Source organism: Mobula birostris, chromosome 9 (genome assembly GCF_030028105.1).
Source record: "Mobula birostris isolate sMobBir1 chromosome 9, sMobBir1.hap1, whole genome shotgun sequence".
In the NCBI taxonomy this organism is placed as follows: domain Eukaryota; kingdom Metazoa; phylum Chordata; class Chondrichthyes; order Myliobatiformes; family Myliobatidae; genus Mobula; species Mobula birostris.
The window spans coordinates 81,848,630-81,871,424 of NC_092378.1; the positions used below are offsets into that span (position 1 = coordinate 81,848,630).

The following is a 22,795-nucleotide window of genomic DNA, read 5'->3' on the forward strand; positions in this document are numbered from 1 at the left end:
CACTATTTTAAAAATTTCTTATTTTTATCTTAAAAAAATGGGATCTAGGCAAATCAAATTTCTTAGCTAACTGTTCAAAAGACATGAAACATTTATCCAGAAATAAGTCACGAAAACATGTTATACCTTTCGTTTTCCATATCAAAAAGGCTTGGTCCATAACCAAGGATTGAAAAAAAAATTAGATATAATAGGGCTTGATAATATAAATTTGTTCAAACCAAAAAATTTACGAAATTGAAACCATATTCGCAGTGTATGTTTAACTATTGGATTAACCATTTGTATATTCAATATAGATAGTACAAAAGGAAGTGAAGTTCCTAAAATGGAAGCTAAATAGAACCCTTGTACAGAGTAGCCTTCAAGGTTTACCCAATATGGGCTTGGAGTTATATTCCAATCTTGTGTCCAAAATATTAAATATCGAATATTAATTGCCCAATAATAAAATCTTAGGTTAGGCAGTGCTAAACCACCATCTTTCTTGGACTTCTGTAAATTATAGGCATCCATTAGTCTCCTGAGACCATGGATTTGCGCCTTGGAAGGTTTCCAGGGCACAGGCCTGGGCAAGGTTGTATGGAAGACCAGCAGTTGCCATGCTGCAAGTCTCCCCTCTCCATCCCACCGATATTGTCCAAGGGAAGGGCATTAGGATCCATACAGCTTGGCACCAGTGTCATCGCAGAGCAATGTGTAGTTAAGTGCCTTGCTCAAGGATACAACACACTGCCTCAGCCAAGGCTCGAACTAGCAACCTTCAGATCACTAGACGAAAGCCTTAACCACTAGGCCACAAGCCAACACTTCTGTAAATGGTTTTTACTTTACCTGGGATTTTTCTTCTGCCATATACAAGAGGAAATTTTGGAATCAATAGTAATAAAAAAGGATTTAGGAATAAAAATTGGCATCATTTGAAATAAATATAAATCAGACTGGATTTATTAAAAATCATTACTCTTTTTTTAATATTAGGAGATTAATGAACATTGTTTATTCTCCTTCACCCAGAATTCCAGAATGTGTTATTTTATTGGACGCTGAGAAAGCCTTTGATAGAGTTGAATGGACGTATTTATTTAACATCCTTGAGAAATTTAATTTTAGTCCAGTATTTATACCTTGGATTAAACTGATATATCTTCCTCCTTTGGCTTCGGTATTTACTAATAATCAAAGATCTCCCCTTTTTCATCTATTCCGTGTTACTAGGCAGGGCTGCCCTCTTAGTCCACTACTGTTCGATATTGCCTTGGAACCACTAGCTATTGCTATTCGTGACTCTCCTAATATACTTGGCATTACCCGTGGAAATGAGACTCATAAATTATCACTGTATGCAGATGATTTACTATTATATATTTCTAACCCAGGAAAATCTATTCGGGCAGTGTTAACTTTGCTTGCTCAGTTTAGTAGATTTTCTGGTTACAAACTGAATCTAGGTAAGAGCGAACTTTTTCTATTAAATATGCAGGTTTCCATTTATAGATGTTCTCCATTCAGAGTGACTACTGACTATTTTACTTAAATGGGAGTTATAATTACTAAGAGGCATAAGGACCTAATCAACTTCAACCTTTTACCATTAATTAATCAGGTTAAACAACTGATTACGAAGTGGTCCCCATTGTCTCTATCACTGATTGGCCGAATTAACGCTATTAAAATGATTATTTTACAATGACCAATTAACCAACGAACCAGTACACATTTGGACTGTGGAGCATCTGGAGGAAACCTACGCAGACTCAGGGAGAACAGACAAATTCCTTACAGGCAGCAGTGGGAATTCAACCCAGGTTGCTGGTACTGGAAAGCGTTGTGCTAACCACTACTCTACTGCACTGCCCCACATTCCATCACACTCAAAACGCTGGAGGAACTCAGCAGGCCAGGCAGCATCTATGGAAAAGACTAGTCAATGTTTGGGCTGAAACCCTTCGGCAGGACTGGGTTCTATGACACTATTCAGTTATGGCTTACAAATGATAGAAAGGTCTCGCAGTGTCAGAAGGCGAGTCGCTAACCTTCAGGGAGGTTAACATTGCTGAAGATCTATCATTGGCCCAATATATTGATGCAATTCTGAAGAAGGCACAAGTGACTCCCAGGACTTTGGTGTTAGGGATTTGGTAATGGTAATACTATTGAATAGCAAAGGTAGGTAGCTGAACTCTCTCTTGTTGCAGATGCTCATTGCCTGGAACTTGCTCACCACTTATCAACCCACATGCACACACGCACCAATGGATGGAATATCATCGGCAAACATCTCCACCTCTAGCTTTTTCATGAAAGGACATATACTGAAAATGACCATCTGAAAATGCTACACAGTTGTGACCGAGTGGGATGGTGGGCCAACAGCGAAGTGAGAATTACTAAAGAGACTATCCCTCAAAATACAAAATAGTTTTAAAAGTTCAGATTGCAAATTGCTGAAGATGATCCTTCAATTGCATGAATAAAGAGAGAATTCTTTCAACTAAAAAAGGGGCTGCCAAGATGAATTGAAGCTTTTCCTCTCTGTTTTAGTCACCATACTCAGCGTGACTGAGGAGTTGGTGCAAGGAGCAGGGTTTTACATTTTTGGATCATTGGGATCTCTTCTGGGGAAGGTGGGACCTGTACAGATTGGATGGATTGCACGTGAACTCGAAGAGGAGCAATATCCTTGCAGGTAGGTTTACTAGCATGGTTCGGGAGGGTTTAAACTAATCTGCAAGGGGGATGGGACCCGGAGCGATAGAGCAGTGGAAGAAGTGCATGGAGTAAAGCCAGGTCTAACATATAGAGAGGCTTTGAGGAAAGAGAAGCAGAATAAAGGGTGTAAAGGTAGTAAGGCAGAAGGGCTAAAGTGTGTATACCTCAATGCAAGAAGCATCAGGAATAAAGGTGATGAACTGAGAGCTTGGATATATACATAGAATTATGATGTAGTGGCCATTACAGAGACTTGGCTGGCACCAGGGCAGGAATGGATTCTCAATATTCCTGGGTTTCAGTGCTTTAAAAGGGATAGAGAGGGGGGAAAAGGGGAGGAGGGGTGGCATTACTGGTCAGGGATACTATTACAGCTACAGAAAGGGTGGCTAATGTAGCAGGATCCTCTTTTGAGTCAGTATGGGTGGAAGTCAGGAACAGGAAGGGAGCAGTTACGCTATTGGGGGTATTCTGTAGGCCCCCTGGTAGCAGCAGAGATACAGAGGAGCAGATTGGGAGGCAGATTTTGGAAAGGTGCAAAAATAACAGGGTTGTTATCATGGGTGACTTTAACCTCCCTAATATTGATTGGCACCTGATTACTTCCAAGGGTTTAGATGGGCCAAAGTTTGTTAAGTGTGTCCAGGACAGATTCCTGTCACAGTATGTGGACAGGCCAACTAGAGGGAATGCCATACTAGATCTAGTACTAGGTAATGAACCAGGTCAGGTCACAGATCTCTCAGTGGGTGAGCATCTGGGGGACAGTGACCACCGCTCCCTGGCCTTTAACATTATCATGGAAAAGAAAAGAATCAGAGAGGACAGGAAAATTTTTAATTGGGGAAGAGCAAATTATGAGGCTAGAACTTGCAGGTGTGAACTGGGATGATGTTTTTGCAGGGAAGTGCACTATGGACATGTGGTCGAAGTTTAGAGATCTCTTGCAGGATGTTAGGGATAAATTTGTCCCGGTGAGGAAGATAAAGAATGGCAAGGTGAAGGAACCATGGGTGACAAGTGAGGTAGAAAATCTAGTCAGGTGGAAGAAGGCAGCATATATGAGGTTTAGGAAGCAAGGATCAGATTGGGTCTATTGAGGAATATAGGGAAGCAAGAAAGGAGCTTAAGAAGGGGCTGAGAAGAGCAAGAAGGGGGCATTAAAAGGCCTTGGTGAGTAGGGTAAAGGAAAACCACAAGGCATTCTTCAATTATGTGAAGAACAAAAGGATGACAGGAGTGAAGGTAGGACTGATTAGAGATGAAGGTGGGAAGATGTGCCTGAAGGCTGTGGAAGTGAGCGAGGTCCTCAATGAATACTTCTCTTTGGTATTCACCAATGAGAGAGAACTTGATGACGGTGAGGACAATATGAGTGAGGTTGATGTTCTGGAGCATGTTGATATTAAGGGAGAGGAGGTGTTGGAGTTGTTAAAATACATTGGGACGGAATATTCCCCAGGCTGCTCCACGAGGTGAGGGAAGAGATTGCTGAGCCTCTGGCTAGGATCCTTATGTCCTCATTGTCGACGGGAATGGTACCGGAGGATTGGAGGGAGGCGAACGCTGTCCCCTTGTTCAAAAAAGGTAGTAGGGATAGTCCCGGTAATTATAGACCAGTGAGCCTTACCTCTGTGGTGGGAAAGCTGTTGGAAAAGATTCTTAGAGATAGGATCTATGGGCATTTAGAGAACCATGGTCTGATCAGGGACAGTCAGCATGGCTTTGTGAAGGGTAGATCGTGTCTAACAAGCCTGATAGAGCTCTTTGAGGAGGTGACCAGGCATACAGATGAAGGCAGTGCAGTGGATGTGATCTATATGGACTTTAGTAAGACATTTGACAAGGTTCCACACGGTAGGCTTATTCAGAAAGTCAGAAGGCATGGGATCCAGGGAAGTTTGGCCAGGTGGATTCAGAGTTGGCTTGCCTGCAGAAGGCAGAGGGTCGTGGTGGAGGGAGTACATTCAGATTGGAGGGTTGTGTCCCACAAGGATCTGTTCTGGGACCTCTACTTTTTGTGATTTTTATTAACGATCCAGATGTGGGGGTAGAAGGGTGGGTTGGCAAGTTTGCAGACGACACAAAGGTTGGTGGTGTTGTGGATGGTGTAGAGGATTGTCGAAGGTTGCAGAGAGACATTGATAGGATGCAGAAGTAGGCTGAGAAGTGGCAGATGGAGTTCAACCCGGAGAAGTGTGAGGTGGTACACTTTGGAAGGACAAACTCCAAGGCAGAGTACAAAGTAAATGGCAGGATACTTGGTAGTGTGGAGGAGCAGAGGGATCTGGGGGAACATGTCCACAGATCCCTGGAAGTTGCCTCACAGGTAGATAGGGTAGTTAAGAAAGCTTATGGAGTTCTAGCTTTCATAAGTCGAGGGATAGAGTTTAAGAGTCGCGATGTAATGATGCAGCTCTATAAAACTCTGGTTAGGCCACACTTGGAGTACTGTGTCCAGTTCTGGTCACCCCACTCTAGGAAGGATGTGGAAGCATTGGAAAGGGTACAGAGGAGATTTACCAGGATGCTGCCTGGTTTAGAGAGTATGGATTATGATCAGAGATTAAAGGAGCTAGGTCTTTACTCTTTGGAGAGAAGGAGGATGAGAGGAGACATGATAGAGGTGTACAAAATATTAAGAAGAACAGATAGAGTGCATAGCCAGCGTCTCTTCCCCAGGGCACCACTGCTCAATACAAGAGGACATGGTTTTAAGGTAAGGGGTGGGAAGTTCAAGGGGGATATTAGAGGAAGATTTTTTACTCAGAGAGAGGTTGGTGCGTGGAATGCACTGCCTGAATCAGTGGTGGAGGCAGGTACACTAGTGAAGTTTAAGAGACTACTAGACAGGTATATGGAGGAACTTAAGTTGGGGAGTTATATGGGAGACAGGGTTTGAGGGTCGGCACAACATTGTGGGCCGAAGGGCCTGTAATGTGTTGTACTGTTCTATGTTCTATAACAATAATGGCATTCCCACCAAATTCCCCAGAGTTCAGAAAAAACTGATACCCCTCTATGATATTCCGTGACATTATTGGGACAACATTTCCAATCCCACTACTCTGTCCAGTCATAACTGGTAATATCTGCATGTTTAACACCGAAAGAGTCAACAGATTCTGGAAATCCAGAGTAACACACACAAAATGCTGGAGAAACTCAGAAAGTCAGGCAGCATCTATGGATGGGAACAAACAGTCAATCTTTTGGGTTGAGACCCATCAGCAGTCCTGATGAAGGGTCTCGGCCTGAAATGTTGACAGTTCATTGCTCTGCATAGATGTTGCCTGACCTATCAAGTTCCTCCGCATAGTGAGCTTGTTCTGGTGGACCGTGTTTATTTATTGTTTACAGAAAGCACGTACCTCCTTCAAAACAAACTCAAACTGGGCGCTGTCTAACAATAGCTGGAAAAGCGTTTTTGGGTTGTATTTTGAGTCAGTTAAAACTTGATCCTTAATCTGCCGCAGACGTTTGTTGTTTGGGTCATACACTGTAAAAATAAGAAAAGTGGGATTGAATCGTTAAAAAGACTTGCATTTGTACAGCAACACTGACCTCCTCTTCAGGAAGCCACAAATTGTATTTTAGCTTCTTCGTAATTGATAGCTGGTTTATTACTGTTAAATATACAGTGAAAAGCTTTAGTTTGCATTCTGACAGACAAATCACTCAAATATATTGGTAAACACGAGGAATTCTGCAGATGCTGGAGATTCAAGCAACACACATCAAAGTTGCTGGTGAACGCAGCAGGCCAGGCAGCATATCTAGGAAGAGGTGCAATCCACGTTTCAGGCCGAGACCCTTCATCAGGGCTAACTGAAAGAAGAGCTAGTAAGAGATTTGAAAGTGGATCTCCCCTCCCCCTCCCACTTTCAAATCTCTAACTAAATACATTGGTATATTGCAATAACGCAAAAAATTAGAATGCAGTTACAGAAGTTTCAGAGTCACTGCTGCCATGGAGGAAACTGTGTTTACACTGTTAACTGCCATAATTAGAATCAAGGAACAACTTTATTCACCATATACTGTTCAAAAGGTAAAGGAGCAGAATTAGGTCATTTGGCCCATGGAGTCTGCTCTGCCATTTCATCATGGCTGATCCATTTCCCTCTTAGCTCTAATTTCCTGCTTTCTCCCCATATCTGTTCATGCTCTGAACAATCAAGAATCTATCAACCTCTGCCTTAATTATACCCAGTGACTTGGCCTTCACCACCACCTGTGGCAACGAATTCCACAGATTTACCACTCTGGCTAAAAAAATTCCTCCTCATCTCCATTCTAAATGGACATCCTTATATTCTAGACTGTGTCCTCTAGTCTTAGACTCTCCCACCAAAGGAAACATCCTCTCCACATCCACTCTACCAAGGCCTTTCAACATTTGATAAGTTTTAATGAGATCCCCCACATTCTTCTGATTTTCCATGAGTACAGGCCTGGAGTCATCAAATGCTTTTCATTTGAAAAGCACTTCAATCCCAGAATCATTTTCGTGAACCTCCTTTGAACCCTCTCCAACGTCAGTGCATTCTTTCCAAGAGAAGGGGCCCAAAGCTGCTCACAACACTGCAAGTGAGTTCTCACCAGTGCTTTATAAATCCTCAATATTACATCCTTGCTTTACATCTATACAGTATATTTACATATATTAGGGATTTGCTGTGGTGTATTGGTCAGGTACGTTAGACAACAACATTTATCAATCATAAACTGTTATAATCGGGCACCATTGTAGTGCAGCAGTTAGTGTGACCCTATTACAGATCGGGTCATCGGAGTTTGGAATTCAATTGTCTGTAAAGAATCCATACATCCTCGCTGTGACCATGTGGATTTCCTCCGGGTGCTCTAGCTTCCTCCCACAGTCCAAAGATGTTGGTTGGTTAATTGGTCATTGTAAACTGTCCTGTGATTAGGGTACGATTAAATCGGGGCTGCTGGGTGGTGTGGCTCAAAGGGCCGGTCCACACCGTATCTCTAAATAAATAAATGTCTGAAGAATAAAGAATTATTTCAAAAATAAATTTCAAAGTAAATATTATCAGAATACATACACATCACCATACACAACCCAGTTTCTTTTTCCTGTGGGCATACTTAGCAAATCTATAGAACAGTAAATGTAAGCAGGATCAATAAACAACGAACTCTGCAAATGCATTATAAATAAAGAGCAAAAAATAAGAAAAACATGAAACAACAAAATAAAGAGTCCTTAAAGTGAGATCATTGGTGTGGAGACATCTCAATAGTGCAGTTATCCCCTTTTGTTCAAGAGTCTGATAGACAATAGACAATAGGTGCAGGAGTAAGCCTTTCAGCCCTTCGAGCCAGCACCACCATTCACTGTGATCATGGCTGATCATCCACAATCAGTACCCTTTTCCTGCCTTCCCCCCATATCGCTTTACTCCACTATCTTTAAGACCTCTAACTCTTTCTTGAAAGAATCCAGAGAATTGGCCTCCATTGCCTTCTGAGGCAGAGCATTCCACAGAACCACAACCCTCTGTGTGAAAAAGTTTTCCCTCAACTCCGTTCTAAATGGCCTACCCCTTATTCTCAAATTGTGGCCTCTGGTTCTGGACTCCCCCAAAATCAGGAACATGTTTCCTGCCTCTAGCATATCCAATCCCTTAATAATCTTATATGTTTCAATCAAATCCTCTCTCATCTTTCTAAATTCTAGCGTATACAACCCCAGTCGCTCCATTCTTTCAACATATGACAGTTCCGCCATCCTGGGAACTAACCTCGTGAACCTACGCTGCACTCCCTCAATAGCTAAAATGTCCTTCCTCAAATCTGGAGACCAAAACTGTACAGAATACTCCAGGTGTGGTCTCACCAGGGCCCTGTACAACTGCGGAAGGACCTCTTTCCTCCTATACTCAACTCCCCTTGTTATGAAGGCCAAAGTGCCATTAGCTTTCTTCACTGCCTGCTGTACCTGCATGCTTACTTTCAGTAACTGATGAACAAGGCCACCTAGATCTCATTGTACTTCCCCTTTTCCTAACTTGACACCATTCAGATAGTGAATGGTGTTCTTGCCACCAAAGTGGATAACCTCACATTTATCCACATTAAACTGCATCTGCCATGCATCTGCCCACTCACCCAACCTGTCCAAGTCACCCTGCATTCTCATAACATCCTCCTCACATTTCACACTGCCACCCAGCTTTGTGTCATCTGCAAATTTGCTAATGTTACTTTTACTCCCTTCATCTAAATCATTAATGTATATTGTAAACAGCTGTGGTCCCAGCACCGAGCCTTGTGGTACCCCGCTAGTCACTGCCTGCCATTCTGAAAAGGACCCGTTAATCCCTACTCTTTGTCTCCTGCCTGCCAACCAATTTTCTATCCATGTTAGTACCCTAACCCCAATACCATTTGCTCTAATTTTGCACACTAACCTCCCATGTGGGACCTTATCAAAGGCTTTCTGAAAGTCCAGGTACACTGCATCCACTGGCTTTCCCATGTCTATTTTCATAGTTACATTCTCAAAAAATTCCAGAAAATTAGTCAAGCATGATTTCCCCTTCGTAAATCCATGCTGACTCAGACCTATCCTGCCACTGCTATCCAAATATGCCGCTATTTCATCTTTTATAATTGATTCCAGCATCTTCCCCATCACTGATGTCAGACTAACTGGTCTATAATTGCCTGTTTTCTCTCTCCCTCCTTTCTTAAAAAGTGGGATAACATTAGCGACCCTCCAATCCGCAGGAACTGATCCTGAATCTATAGAACATTGGAAAATGATTACCGATGCGTCCACGATTTCTAGAGCCACCTCCTTAAGTACCCTGGGATGCAGACCATCAGGCCCTAGGGATTTATCAACCTTCAGTCCCATCAGTTTACCCAACACCATTTTATGCCTGATGCGAATTTCCTTCAGTTCCTCTGTTATCCTAGGTCCTCTGGCCACTATTACATCTGGGAGATTGTTTGTGTCTTCCCTAGTGAACCTAATGTACCTGTTCAGCTCGTCTGCCACTTCCTTGTTCCCCATAATAATTTCACCTGTTTCTGTCTTCAAGGGCCCTACTTTGGTCTTAACTAATTTTTTCCTCTTCGCACACCTAAAGAAGCTTTTACTATCCTCCTTTATATTCTTGGCTAGCTTGCCTTCGTACCTCATCTGTTCCCCCCATATTGCCTTTTTAGTTACCTTCTGTTGCTCCTTAAAAGTCTCCCAATCCTCTGGCCTCTCACTCATCCTTGCTATGTTATACTTTCTCTCTTTTATTTTTATACTGTCCTTGACTTCCCTTGTCATCCACGGTCGCCCCTTACTTCCCTCAGAATCTTTCTTCCTCTTTGGAATGAACTAATCCTGCACCTTCTGTATTATTCCCAGAACTTCCTGCCATTGTTTCCACTGTCATCCCTGCTAGGGTATCTTTCCAGTCAACTTTGGCCAGCTCCTCCCTCATGGGTCCATAGTCCCCTTTGTTCAACTGTAATAATGACACTTCTGATCTTCCCTTCTCCCTCTCAAATTGTAGATTAAAACTTATCATATTATGGTCACTACCTCCTAATGGCTTCTTTACCTCGAGTTCCCTTATCAAATCTGGCATTACACAACACTAAATCCAGAATTGCCTTCTCCCTGGGAGGCTCTAATACAAACTGCTCTAAGAATCCATCTCTGAGGCACTCCACAAACTCCCTTTCTTGGGGTCCATTGCCAACCTGATTTTCCCAGTCTACCTGCATGTTGAAATCCCCCATAACAACCGTAGAATTACCTTTGCGACGTGCCAATTTTAACTCTTGATTTAACTTGCACCCTATATCCAGGCTACTGTTTGGGGGCCTGTAGATAATTCCCATCAGGGTCTTTTGTGCCCTTACAGTTTCTCAGTTCTATCCATACTGACTCTACATCTCCTGATTCTATGTCCCCCCTCGCAAGTGACTGATTTTCATTCTTCACCAACAGAGCCACCCCAACCCCTCTGCCAACCTGTCTGTCCTTTCGATAGGATGTATATCCCTGAATATTCATTTCCCAGCCCTGGTCCTCTTGCAGCCATGTCTCTGTTATTCCCACAACATAATACTTGGCAATTTCCAACTGAGCCTAGAGCTCATCCACTTTATTTCTTATACTCTGTGCATTCATATATAATACTTTTAATCCTTTTAAAGTAATACTTTTACTCCCCTCACCTTTCACATCGATTCCTATTGCACTTGGCCATACTCTCCGATCCCTTCCTGAGCTTTCTGCCCCTTTAATTCTGTTGTCTTTCTTAACTTTTCTTATTCTTTCTTTCCCTTTAACTCCATCCTTATATTTCCAGTTCGTCCCCTCCCCGCCACTACTTAGTTTAAACACACCCGTGTAGCAGTGGCAAACCTGCCTGCCAGAACACTGGTCCCACGTCTGTTAAGGTGCAACCCGTCCCTTCTGTACAATTCATCCTTACCCCAAAACAGATCCCAATGGTCCAAGAATCTAAATCCCTGTTTCCCACACCAGCTCCTCAGCCACACATTCAGATCCCCTATCTCCCTGTTCCTGTCATCTCCAGCACAAGGAACTGGAAGCAAACCCGAGATAACCACCCTGGAGATCCTGCTTTTCAGCCTTCTTCTGAGTTCTCTGTAGTCACGCTGCAAAATGTCTCTCATCTTCTTCCCAACGTCATTTGTGCCTACATGCACCACCACCTCCGGCTGATCACCTTCTCCCTTGAGGATGCCCTGCAATCGGTCCGTGATATCCCAGATCCTGGCACCAGGGAGGCAACACACCATCCTTAAATCCCGCCTGTTGCCGTAGAAACCCCCATTTGTACCTCTCACTATGGAGTCCCCTACTACCACGGCTCTGCCTGACGTCTGTCTCCTTGGCTTTGTTTCAGCGCCAATTTTTGACTCACAGACCCGTCCGCCCCTCAGACTGGCACGGTCTTCTGTCCCGACAGCTTCCAAGAGGGTGAACCTGTTTTCAAGAGGCACATCCCCCGGGGTCTCCTGTACTCCAAGCATCCATCCCTTCCTCATCGTCGCCCTCCTTCTCTCCCGGTATCTTCGGTGTAATGATCTTGCTGCAGGTCCAGTCCAGAAAAATATCTGTTTCCCGGATGAACCTGAGGTCATCCAGTTGCCTCTCCAGTGCCTCAACACAGTCCTTCATGAGCTGAACCTGGGTACACACTTTCCACATTTCTAGCAGCCAGAGGCACCGTCAACATCCCTGACCTCCCACATCATGCAAGCAGCACACTGAATCAGTTGACCTGTCATTTCTTCACCAAGTCCCCGGAGCCTGATGGAATATTCCCCAGGCTGCTCCACAAGGCGAAGGAAGAGATTGCTGAGCCACTGGCTAGGATCTTTATGTCCTCGTTGTCCACAGGAATGGTACCGGAGGATTGGAGGGAGGCAAATGTTGTCCCCTTGTTCAAAAAAGGTAGTAGGGATAGTCCGGGTAATTATAGACCAGTGAGCCTTACGTCTGTAGTGGGAAAGCTGTTGGAAAAGATTCTCAGAGATAGGATGGGCATTTGTTTTTTTTTTATGCAGAGAATGGTGAGTTCATGGAATGAGCTGCTGGCTATGGTGGTGGAGGCAGACACAACAGGATATTTTAAGAGTGTCTTAGATAGTTTCATGGGCTTAGGAAAATAAAGGGCTATGTGTAACCCTAGGTAATTTCTAAAGTAAGTCCATATTCTGCACAGCATTCTAGGCCGAAGGGCCTGTATTGTGCTGTAGGTTCTCTATATTTCTACGTGCTCATTGATTGGGAGGGCTTTACCTGTGATGTGCTAGACCCAATCCACTTTTGAGTTAGAGGTTGAAGTACAGATATGGAATAAAATGTGCATAAATAGATAAATATCAGCATGAATTAACAATAAGCTCCTGACCAAAGCATCAGTTTTAATCATGTTGAGTGAAGGACAATACTGCCTGTGACTTTGAATATAGCAGCCTTGCTCTGCCTTTATGTGACAGCTTGAACCTCAACCTGAAGCCTCATCTGTAGAAGGGCAGTTCCAATGTCTAGCACTTACTCTCTCAATGAACACTAGAATGATGGCCTCTACTCTTGTGGGAGAGAGACTTGAACTCAAAAACCTCTGAGTGCACACTCAGGCAGATTAGCACTTTTCACTATTCAACAAATTGCTACTTTTGGCTTATAAATGTATTTTTCATCAAAACAAGAAGCTTGGTTCAAGTTCCACATATCTCAATGGGTAAATATTCTTCTCTCCACTTATATAACATTTTTATGAATTGCAACCAAAACTTTATGTCTACAAGTCATCTATTCATACTATCCTTTGGCCTTAACAGTCACATACTTAAAGATATTGATTGCAACATTTCAATGGCAAACCCAACCATCTTCCTTAGGCACAAATTAGTCCAAAGACAAGTCCCCCTAGAGACACTTCCTTATGCACCCTCTCAAGTGAGCAAGGCATGGACAGGGCTTAATGCTCAATCCGATTGGCTGGGGTCTGAATTGTCTATTCCTGATTAGTTAGTGTGAACTGGCCTTGTTCTGATTGGTTAATTTTTTTACACTAAACCCTCTTTGGAAATGCGTGGTCCCAGACTGGAGCTAACTCAACACTCTTAGAACCTACATACATTTAGGTCCCCACATGCTCCATTTCTCGTGATTCCCTTATCTTTCTCTTGTAGGCATTCTCTTCCTTGCCAAGGACATTGGCCTCATCAAACCTTGGGCTACATGAGCATGATAGGCAGTGTTCAGCAATCCCACTTTGTTCTGCTCTCACATTTTTTAAGGCACTCTCGTGTTCTACTATCCTGGTCTTCAATGGCCTTCCAGTCTCACCAATAAATACTTTTTGTCACGGTGATAGAGGTATGGAGTACACAACTCTCTGGCACAGTTCTTTAGGTTTTCTAGGTGTCACTTTACTTAGCCTTTTTCTAATTGAGTCTGCACATCTTGGTATTAACTGGACACCATATTTTAGCAAACTTGTCTTAGCTTTTCAGTTAAGTTACCACTCTATGGCACAATAACCGTTCAGTCTGGAGGTAGTCTTTGTGGCGGTGTTGTGTTGCATTCCATTACTTTCTCAGTTTATGTGGAGAGGGTAGCCATTTTTCTTGAATGCTTCTCTGATTTTCTTGCACTCTTCCTCCTTTACAGCTCTAGTTGTAGGATTTGTCCTTAAAAGAAAATCAACCAGAGCAAGGCCAATTCAAACTAACCAATCAGGAATAGGCAATTCAGATCCGGCCAATCAGGATCGAACCAAACAGTCCTAACAATGCCCTGCTCACTCTAGGACAGACAACCCCAATAGGCGGACTGCGGGCCAGGTCCGGACCACAAGAACCAAATGTCTGGACCGCACCGACCCACTGGCACTTACATGAATGTACCTGTCATAACATGTAAATAAAGCGCACGCTGCTCTAATTTATTATAACCTCATCCCACACCATACACTTGACCTACGCCCCCATAGAGCGCACAACCTACTGCACACTCTCTACAGTCCTCGACTAGACAGTGGCACGCACCAGCTACCCACCTGTCAACTAAGAAGCGAATCTGTCATCTAAGCGAATTGTTACCAGCAGTAAGTCACAGACCCTAAACCAAGAACAACATGGCTTGCGCGAAAAACTGGAAAGTTGACAAGGAAAACAGTCAGTTCAAATCTGACTGGACTGATCGGTTTTGTTTTATTTTACCGGACCATGCCAATACTAAACCAACATGCTTAATATGCATTTTAATTCCACATCCCATTCCCATTCTGACATGTCTATCCACGGCCTCCTCTACTGTAAAGATGAAGCCACGCTCAGGTTGGAGGAACACCACCTTATATTCCGTCTGGGTAGCCTCCAACCTGATGGCATGAACACTGACTTCTCTAACTTCCGCTAATGCCCCACCCTCCCCCTTGTACCCTATCCGTTATTTATTTTTATACACACATTCTTTCTCTCACTCTCCTTTTTCTCCCTCTGTCCCTCTGACTATACCCCTTGCCCATCTTCTGTTCCCCCCACCCCATCTTTCTCCCTGGGCCTCTATGATCCTCCAATATCCCCTTTGTCAATCACCTGTCCAGCTCTTGACTCCATCCCTCCCCCTCCTGTCTTTTCCTATCATTTTGGATCTCCCCCTCCCCCTCCCACTTTCAAATCTCTTACTAACTCTTCCTTCAGTTAGTCCTGACGAAGGGTCTCGGCCCGAAACGTCAACTGTACCTCTTCCTAGAGATGCTGCCTGGCCTGCTGCGTTCACCAGCAACTTTAATGTGTGTTGCTTACTATGCACGCAGTCCGTAGCTGTCTGCAAACCAGAAAATCTAAAGCGGCACTTGAACACTATGCATGCTGCCAGTTTTAATGCCAACTACCCTGCAAAATCAGACCAACGCAAACAAAAAATTGCAAATACGGTAACATCATACAAGCACTGTGTTTCTACTATCTGTACGTCAACATCTGCACAAGAGAGCGCAACAGCTGCATCACTGCATGTGTCATGGAATCTTGCCAAAGCTAAGAAGCCATTCGCTGATGCCGAGTTGATTAAAACATGTGCACTTGATATGGCTGGCGAAGTTTTAAGTCATGATGAGAAAATCAAGAAAACAGTTGTGGAGCTATTAAAGACGGTGCCATTGTCAGCTATTGCCACAACAGAATACAGGCCCAACATCAGAAGGATTGCCTCATCCTGTTGCTGTCACTTCTCTCACTGATTGGTGAGTGAATCAATTTTTTTTGTCCATTTGTCAATCTTATTGTGGTATAATAATATTATAGCAACAATATTACTGATAATTTCATTTATAGCTACACTTCATACTTCAAATGCTACATAGCTTAATTAAAAAGAACAAATAGATTAAATGAGAGAACAGAAAGAGTGGAAAAGGCAGTACTACTAAAACTCTTCATGTGGAAGAGAAGTGGTGAAGACTCAAACAACAGGAATTCTGCAGATGCTGGAAATTCAAGCAACACACATCAAAGTTGCTGGTGAACGCAGCAGGCCAGGCAGCATCTCTAGGAAGAGGTACAGTCGACGTTTCAGGCCGAGACCCTTCCAGGACTAACTGAAAGAAGAGCTAGTAAGAGATTTGAAAGTGGGAGGGGGAGGGGGAGATCCAAAATGATAGGAGAAGACTGGAGGGGGAGGGATGGAGCCAAGAGCTGGACAGGTGATTGGCAAAGGGGAGAAAAAGAATGTGTGTATAAAAATAAATAACGGATGGGGTACGAGGGGGAGGTGGGGCATTAACGGATGTTTGAGAAGTCGATGTTCATGCCATCAGTTTGGAGGCTACCCAGATGGAATATAAGGTGTTGTTCTTCCAACCTGAGTGTGGCTTCATCTTTACAGTAGAGGAGGGTGTGGACAGACATGTCAGAATGGGAATGGGATGTGGAATTAAAATGTGTGGCCACTGGGAGATCCTGCTTTCTCTGGCGGACAGAGTGTAAGTATTCAGCAAAGCGGTCTCCCAGTCTGCGTCGGGTCTCGCCAATATATAGAAGACCACATCGGGAGCACCGGACGCAGTATATCACCCCAGCCAACTCACAGGTGAAGTGTCGCCTCACCTGGAAGGACTGTCTGGGGCCCTGAATGGTGGTAAGGGAGGAAGTGTAAGGGCATGTGTAGCACTTGTTCCGCTTACAAGGATAAGTGCCAGCAGGGAGATCAGTGGGGAGGGATGGGGGGAGACGAATGGACAAGGGAGTCGCATAGGGAGCGATCCCTGCGGAAAGCGGGGGGAGGGAAAGATGTGCTTAGTGGTGGGATCCCGTTGGAGGTGGCGGAAGTTACAGAGAATAATATGTTGGACCCGGAGGCTGGTGGGGTGGTAGGCGAGGACCAGGGGAACCCTATTCCTAGTGGGGTGGTGGGGGGATGGAGTGAGAGCAGATGTGCGTGAAATGGGGGAGATGCGTTTGAGAGCAGAGTTGATGGTGGAGGAAGGGAAGCCCCTTTCTTTAAAAAAGGAGGACATCCCCCTCGTCCTGGAATGAAAAGCCTCATCCTGAGAGCACATGCGGCGGAGACGGAGGAATTGCGAGAAGGGGATGGCGTTTTTGCAAGAGACAGGGTGAGAAGAGGAATAGTCCAGATAGCTGTGAGAGTCAGTAGGCTTATAGTAGACATCAGTGGATAAGCTGTCTCCAGAGACAGAGACAGAAAGATCTAGAAAGGGGAGGGAGGTGTCAGAAATGGACCAGGTGAACTTGAGGGCAGGGTGAAAGTTGGAGGCAAAGTTAATAAATTCAACGAGCTCAGCATGCGTGCAGGAAGCAGCGCCAATGCAGTCGTCGATGTAGCGAAGGAAAAGTGGGGGACAGATACCAGAATAGGCACGGAATATAGATTGTTCCACAAAGCCAACAAAAAGGCAGGCATAGCTAGGACCCATGCGGGTGCCCATAGCTACACCTTTAGTTTGGAGGAAGTGGCAGGAGGCAAAGGAGAAATTAAGAGTAAGGACTGAATTCCACTAGACGGCGCAGAGTGGTGGTAGAGGGGAACTGATTAGGTCTGGAATCCAAAAAGAATTGGAGAGCTTTGAGCCCTTCCTGATGGGGGATGGAAGTATACAGGGACTGGACATCCATGGTGAAAATAAAGCAGTGGGGGCCAGGGAACTTAAAATCATCGAAAATTTTAAGAGCGTGAGAAGTGTCACGAACGTAGGTAGGAAGGGATTGAACAAGGGGGGATAAAACCGTGTCGAGGTATGCGGAAACGAGTTCGGTGGGGCAGGAGCAAGCTGAGACAATAGGTCTACCAGGACAGGCAGGTTTGTGGATCTTGGGTAGGAGGTAGAAACGGGAAGTGCGGGGTGTGGGAACTATAAGGTTGGTAGCAGTGGATGGGAGATCCCCTGAGCGGATAAAGTCGGTGATGGTGTGGGAGAATGGCCTGGTGCTCCTTAGTAGGGTCACGATCGAGAGGTAAATAAGAGGAGGTATCCGCGAGTTGTCGCTGTGCCTCGGCAAGGTAGAGGTCAGTACGCCAAACTACAACAGCACCCCCCTTATCGGCGGGTTTAATAATAAGGTTGGGATTAGTGTGGAGGGAGTGGAGAGCAGAGCGTTCCGAAGGAGTGAGGTTGGAATGGGAACAAGGTGTGGTGAAGTCGAGACGGTTGATGTCCCGTTGGCAGTTAGTGATAAAGAGATCCAGAGCAGGCAGAAGTGGTGAAGACTACCATGTTTTGTGTGTGTGTGTGTGTGTGTGTGTGTGTGTGTGTGTGTGTGTGTGTGTATATATACGCGCGCATGTATTTTAAGTCCCAGATAAGTTCTCAATGTGACAGCTGACAGTTGTGATAGCTAGAATCAGAATTAAATGGTTGGTTTTGGACTTATTTTGTTTCAAGAGTGCATTCTTTTTCTTGTGTGACCCACAACACAGGCTTTGAGAATCCTAGGCCTAAATTATTACTGCTGCTGCTGCTACTACTACTACTACTAATAATAAATAATAATAATGGTAATAGCAACAACATCTGCCCATAAAACAACTTACTGGCGCAATGAAAAAAAACCCTGGACGTTTTGGCCCTTGGCTTGGCACGCTTGACATAATTTGGTCCTTATGGAAAACTAATTGGGGAACCCTGCTCTCGGAGGTATCTCTAAGGAGACATCATTTGACTAACTTATGCCTGAGGAAAACGGTCAGGTTTAACCATAAGAAATATTGCAATCAGTATCTGTGAGTATGTGACTGTTAAGGCCAAAGGATAGGTTTGATAACCAGTCACAAAGCTTCCATAGTCAGTTACAAGTCATCCACATACAGGTGGCTCTCACACTGTAGACATCAAACATCAGTTTGCCATATTTGTTACAGAAACACAGTCCACCCTATAATGGGTGCCACTGTACCACAGCAGTTAGCGTGACACTACTACAACTCAGGGCGTTCCAGACTTCGGATTCAATTCCAGCGCTGTTCTGTAAGGAGTCCCTGTACTTCCTCCCCATGGAACACATGGGTTTTCCCCAGGTGCTCCGGTTTCCTCCCACAGCCCAAAGATGTAACCAGGTAGGTTAACTGACCATTGCAAATTGTCCCGTGATTAGGTTAGGTTTGATCAGGGTTGTGGGGTTGCTGGGGCAGTGTGGCTCCAAGGGCCAGAAGGACCAACTCTGCACTGTATCACCAAATAAATAAGCAAACATACAAACAAACTGCCTATTCCAAAAGCTCCCATCTGGAAAGCAATATAGAGCTACTGAAACCAAAACTTCACATCATTCCCCCAGCCAGTTAATTTGATCAACCATTCTAGTTAGCCAACCCCACTCCCCTCTATTACCTCAGTAACTATCTGCACTGTATACACTTTAAACCACTTTTTAGTAATGCTGTTTATATTTTAAATACATGCCAGTATTTAGGTATTTTTATACATTTTATTCCATATTCATACTTTAAACCTCTTTAATCTTATCTAATTCTCTATTCTTTAGAATTGTTGAATGTTGTTTTTGTTGCATGTCACACCAACACCACAGCAAATTTCTAATACATGTAAATATATATGGTGGATGAAGTTGATGCTTGAAAGATTGCTTTAAGACCATAAGACAAAGGAGCAGAATTAGGCCATTCAGCCCATCTAGTCTGCTCTACCATTCAATCATGGATAATTGATTATCTTTCTCAACCCCAGTCTACTACTATCCTAGCAATAGGGTTGAACCAATAAAATGCAGAGATCCTTAATGACAGAATAACACACAAATACATGGGACCAAGTCAGCACATGTGCAAATCCACGCAGCGGTTTGGACTCCTTCCATGAAGACAGGGTCAGGAGCTCTCACCAAACCCAGGCTGTACCACTTAAGTGGTTGCTCAGACTTTCAAGAAACCATAATGGAGAGCCAATATTGGAAATCAGATTGCCCAATGAACCCAGCATCTGGTTACAACTCACCAGCAGCTGTGAATATCCCACAGAATGTACAATACTTTATAATCAGACTCAGATTAATTTATCACGTGTACGTGGAAACACACAGTGAAAACTGTTGTTTACGTTAACAACCAACACACCCAAGGATGTGCAGGGGGGGGGAGGGGGAGGTGGCAGTATCGCCACACATTCCAGTGGCAACATAGCTCGCCCACCATGTCCAGCGGAACACCACCAGCAAAACAAGCCCTATTTCTCCCTCCCTCCCATCCATGTGCAAATACAGTACTCCAACTCCAGAACAATCCATCTCTAGCCTCAGGTGGTCTCCAAATTCCACAGCCAACTCGCAGACTCAGGGCTCCAGCCATTGAGCCTCGATGCCCGGACTTCAGATTGACCTTCAGGATTCAATCTTTGGTCTTGACCCCAGGATTCGCCAATGACGATGAATGAGAACCCCAAACACCAGTCCCTGAACTATGGGCTCCTCTCCCGAATTTGCTTACCAGCCCTCATTCTTCCTGCCCACATGGAACTCTAATCCCAGAACCCGCCACAACCTGCTGACCTGGGATGATCTCCAGGTCCTTATCCTTGCTGATCTGACCACAGATGTCCTTTGTCACAAGTCCACATAGCTGGCCTTCAAACACAGAGCTAACTCCTACACTATGACCCAACCTCTAACTCCACTACATCCTTGTTCCTAAGCCCTACCCTGACCCCTAACTCCCTTGTCTGTCCTTAAAACCCTACAAACATAAAAAACTACTAAATCTGAACCACAACCTCAATGGAAACTGCACCTCAGCACCATCTTGACCAGAAGAGTTGTCTTCCAAGAGTCACAAATTTCTCTGAACATTTGAACAAACGATCATAGGCCATTTGTTTTATAAACAAAACTTCAAGGAGAAAGAAAGATTTCTGTATTTAACTAATGCAAGTCAGACCTTGCATAGCTGGCAGAAATTAATGACTGATCTGGTGCCAGAACATCAATTTAGTTCCCAACGTACTTTCTTTGACACCTACCCAAATCAGCAGTGTGGAGCATCAGCCAGCGAATGGTTACATTACAATCCCTCAGGCAGTTGAGTAGTTTAGGAATGTGATCCAGCACATAATCTTCTCTCAAGAAGCCCTCCTTTAGAAACTGCTGCACTTGCTGGCGCAGGCTGTCAACGCTCATACCATATCGACTAGCCTAGAAAAGAAACCCCACATCAAAACAAGCAGCAACCACCAACCATTCCAACTGAGGAAGCTAGTGGGAATGACATTAGCCATACAGCAGGAAAGCATGACTTCTGACCAAGTCAAGTTTTTGTTATTTAACTACATACATGGATACTGCCAAACAAGACAATGTTTCTCCAAATCAGGATGTAAAGCACAGTAGTACACTTAACACATATGCAACACACAATAACCTAGTAAGAATTAAATCTACAAATGAATCATGCATATATAGACAAGGAAAGGTGCATAAATTAAATACTATAGGGTACAGTACAAATTATCCAGTGACACTTCAAACATGATGCGACAGAGAGTTCAGAAGTCTAATGGCCTGAGGAGAGTCTATGGTTGTCTATGCCCACCACGATGAACCCACTTACACCAATTATAAACCAATCCCCACTTTCCCATCAACTCTTCCCCAGACTTAACCACTCACTTATAGACTACACAAACCGATCCTGGGATTGAAAGGGCTTATGTATGAGGAGCATTTGCTTTGCAACACACACACAAAATGCTGGAGGAACTCAGCCAGTCAGGCAGTATCTATGGAAATAAACAAACAGTTGGTGCTTCAGGCAGAGACCCTTCATTGTGACTGGAAAAGGAAGAGGAAAGAAGCCAGAATAAGAAAGTTGGGGGAGGGGAAGGAGTACAAGCTGACAAGTGATAGGTGAAGCCAGGTGTGTGAAAGAAGGGGGATGAAGTAAGAAGCTACAAGGTGATAGGTGGAAAAGTTAAAGGGCTGGAGTAAAAGGAATCTGATAGGAGAGAAGAGTGGACCATGGGAGAAAGGGGAGGAGGAAGGGCACCAGGGGGAGGTAATAGGCAGGTGAGGAGAAGACGACAGTTAAGAGGAGGGCCAGAGTGGGGAACTGTAAAAGAGGGAAGAGGGAGACAGGACGTTTGTTTAATGGCTCTAGGCCTGAACTCACTGGAGGTCAGAAGAATGAGTGAAGAACTATTGAATATTGAAAGGCCTAGATAGAGTGGACGTGGACAGGATATTTCCAATAGTGGGGGAGCCTAGAACCAGGGAGCACAGTCTCAGAATAGTACATCTCTTTAGAACACAGATGAGGTGGAATTTCTTTAGCCTGAGGGTGGTGAACATGTGGAAGTCATTGCCATGGACAGTTGTGGAGACCAAGTCACTGAGTATATCTAAAGCGGAGGTTGATAGGTTCTTGATTAGTCAGTGCATCAAAAGTTATGGGGAGAAGGCTGGAGAAAGGGGTTGAGAGAGATAATAAATCAGCCATCCAGGAAAGGCAGAGCAGACCCAATGGGCCAAATGGCCTAATTTTGCTCCTGTCTTATGGTCTAATCAAGTCATGACAGGAAACATTAGAATACAAAGCACATCAACTACAACATGGTAGAGCTTCATACCTGTTCCCTGATGTTTGCCTGCTCCAGTGTGTAATGCAAAGCTGTCTTCGCCGCTTTGTATGGTTCCCAAGCTTCAATCAGATTGACAGTGATCCCCATGTAAATACTTATTACCTGAAGGGAGAAACAGAAACCCAAACACTTATTTCTTGCCTTAGCACACTCATCTAGCTCAAAGTAAATTTATTATTAAAGTACATATATGTCACCATGTACAACCCTGAGGTTAATTTTCTTGCAGGCATTCACAGTAGAACAAAGAAATACAATAGAAACAATAAAAAATTACGAAGATTGACAAACAGCCAGTGTGTAAAAGAAGACAAACCAGACAGACAGACAGAACTAAGAATTTGAGATATAGAGTCCTTGAAAGTGAGTCCATAGGTTGTGGAGTCAGTTCAGAGTTGAGGTGAATGAAGTTATCCACCACACAGGTTCAGTAGCCTGATGATTGTAGGGTAGTAACT

At 44.1% G+C, this 22,795-nt stretch overlaps 1 protein-coding gene across 4 annotated transcripts in view; it reads right to left on the minus strand.

Annotated features, from left to right (window-relative positions):
* Positions 1 to 22,795, minus strand: part of washc5 (WASH complex subunit 5) — a 205,763-nt gene that overhangs the window by 157,222 nt on the left and 25,746 nt on the right. For all 4 annotated transcript variants that reach the window (XM_072268302.1, XM_072268303.1, XM_072268304.1 and 1 more), the window contains 3 exons: positions 22,326 to 22,439; positions 20,724 to 20,895; positions 6,084 to 6,211 (listed from right to left, as the gene is read on the minus strand). In XM_072268302.1, coding sequence (XP_072124403.1) covers positions 6,084 to 6,211; positions 20,724 to 20,895; positions 22,326 to 22,439 — 414 coding nt within the window. The remainder of the gene's footprint in view (positions 1 to 6,083; positions 6,212 to 20,723; positions 20,896 to 22,325; positions 22,440 to 22,795) is intronic.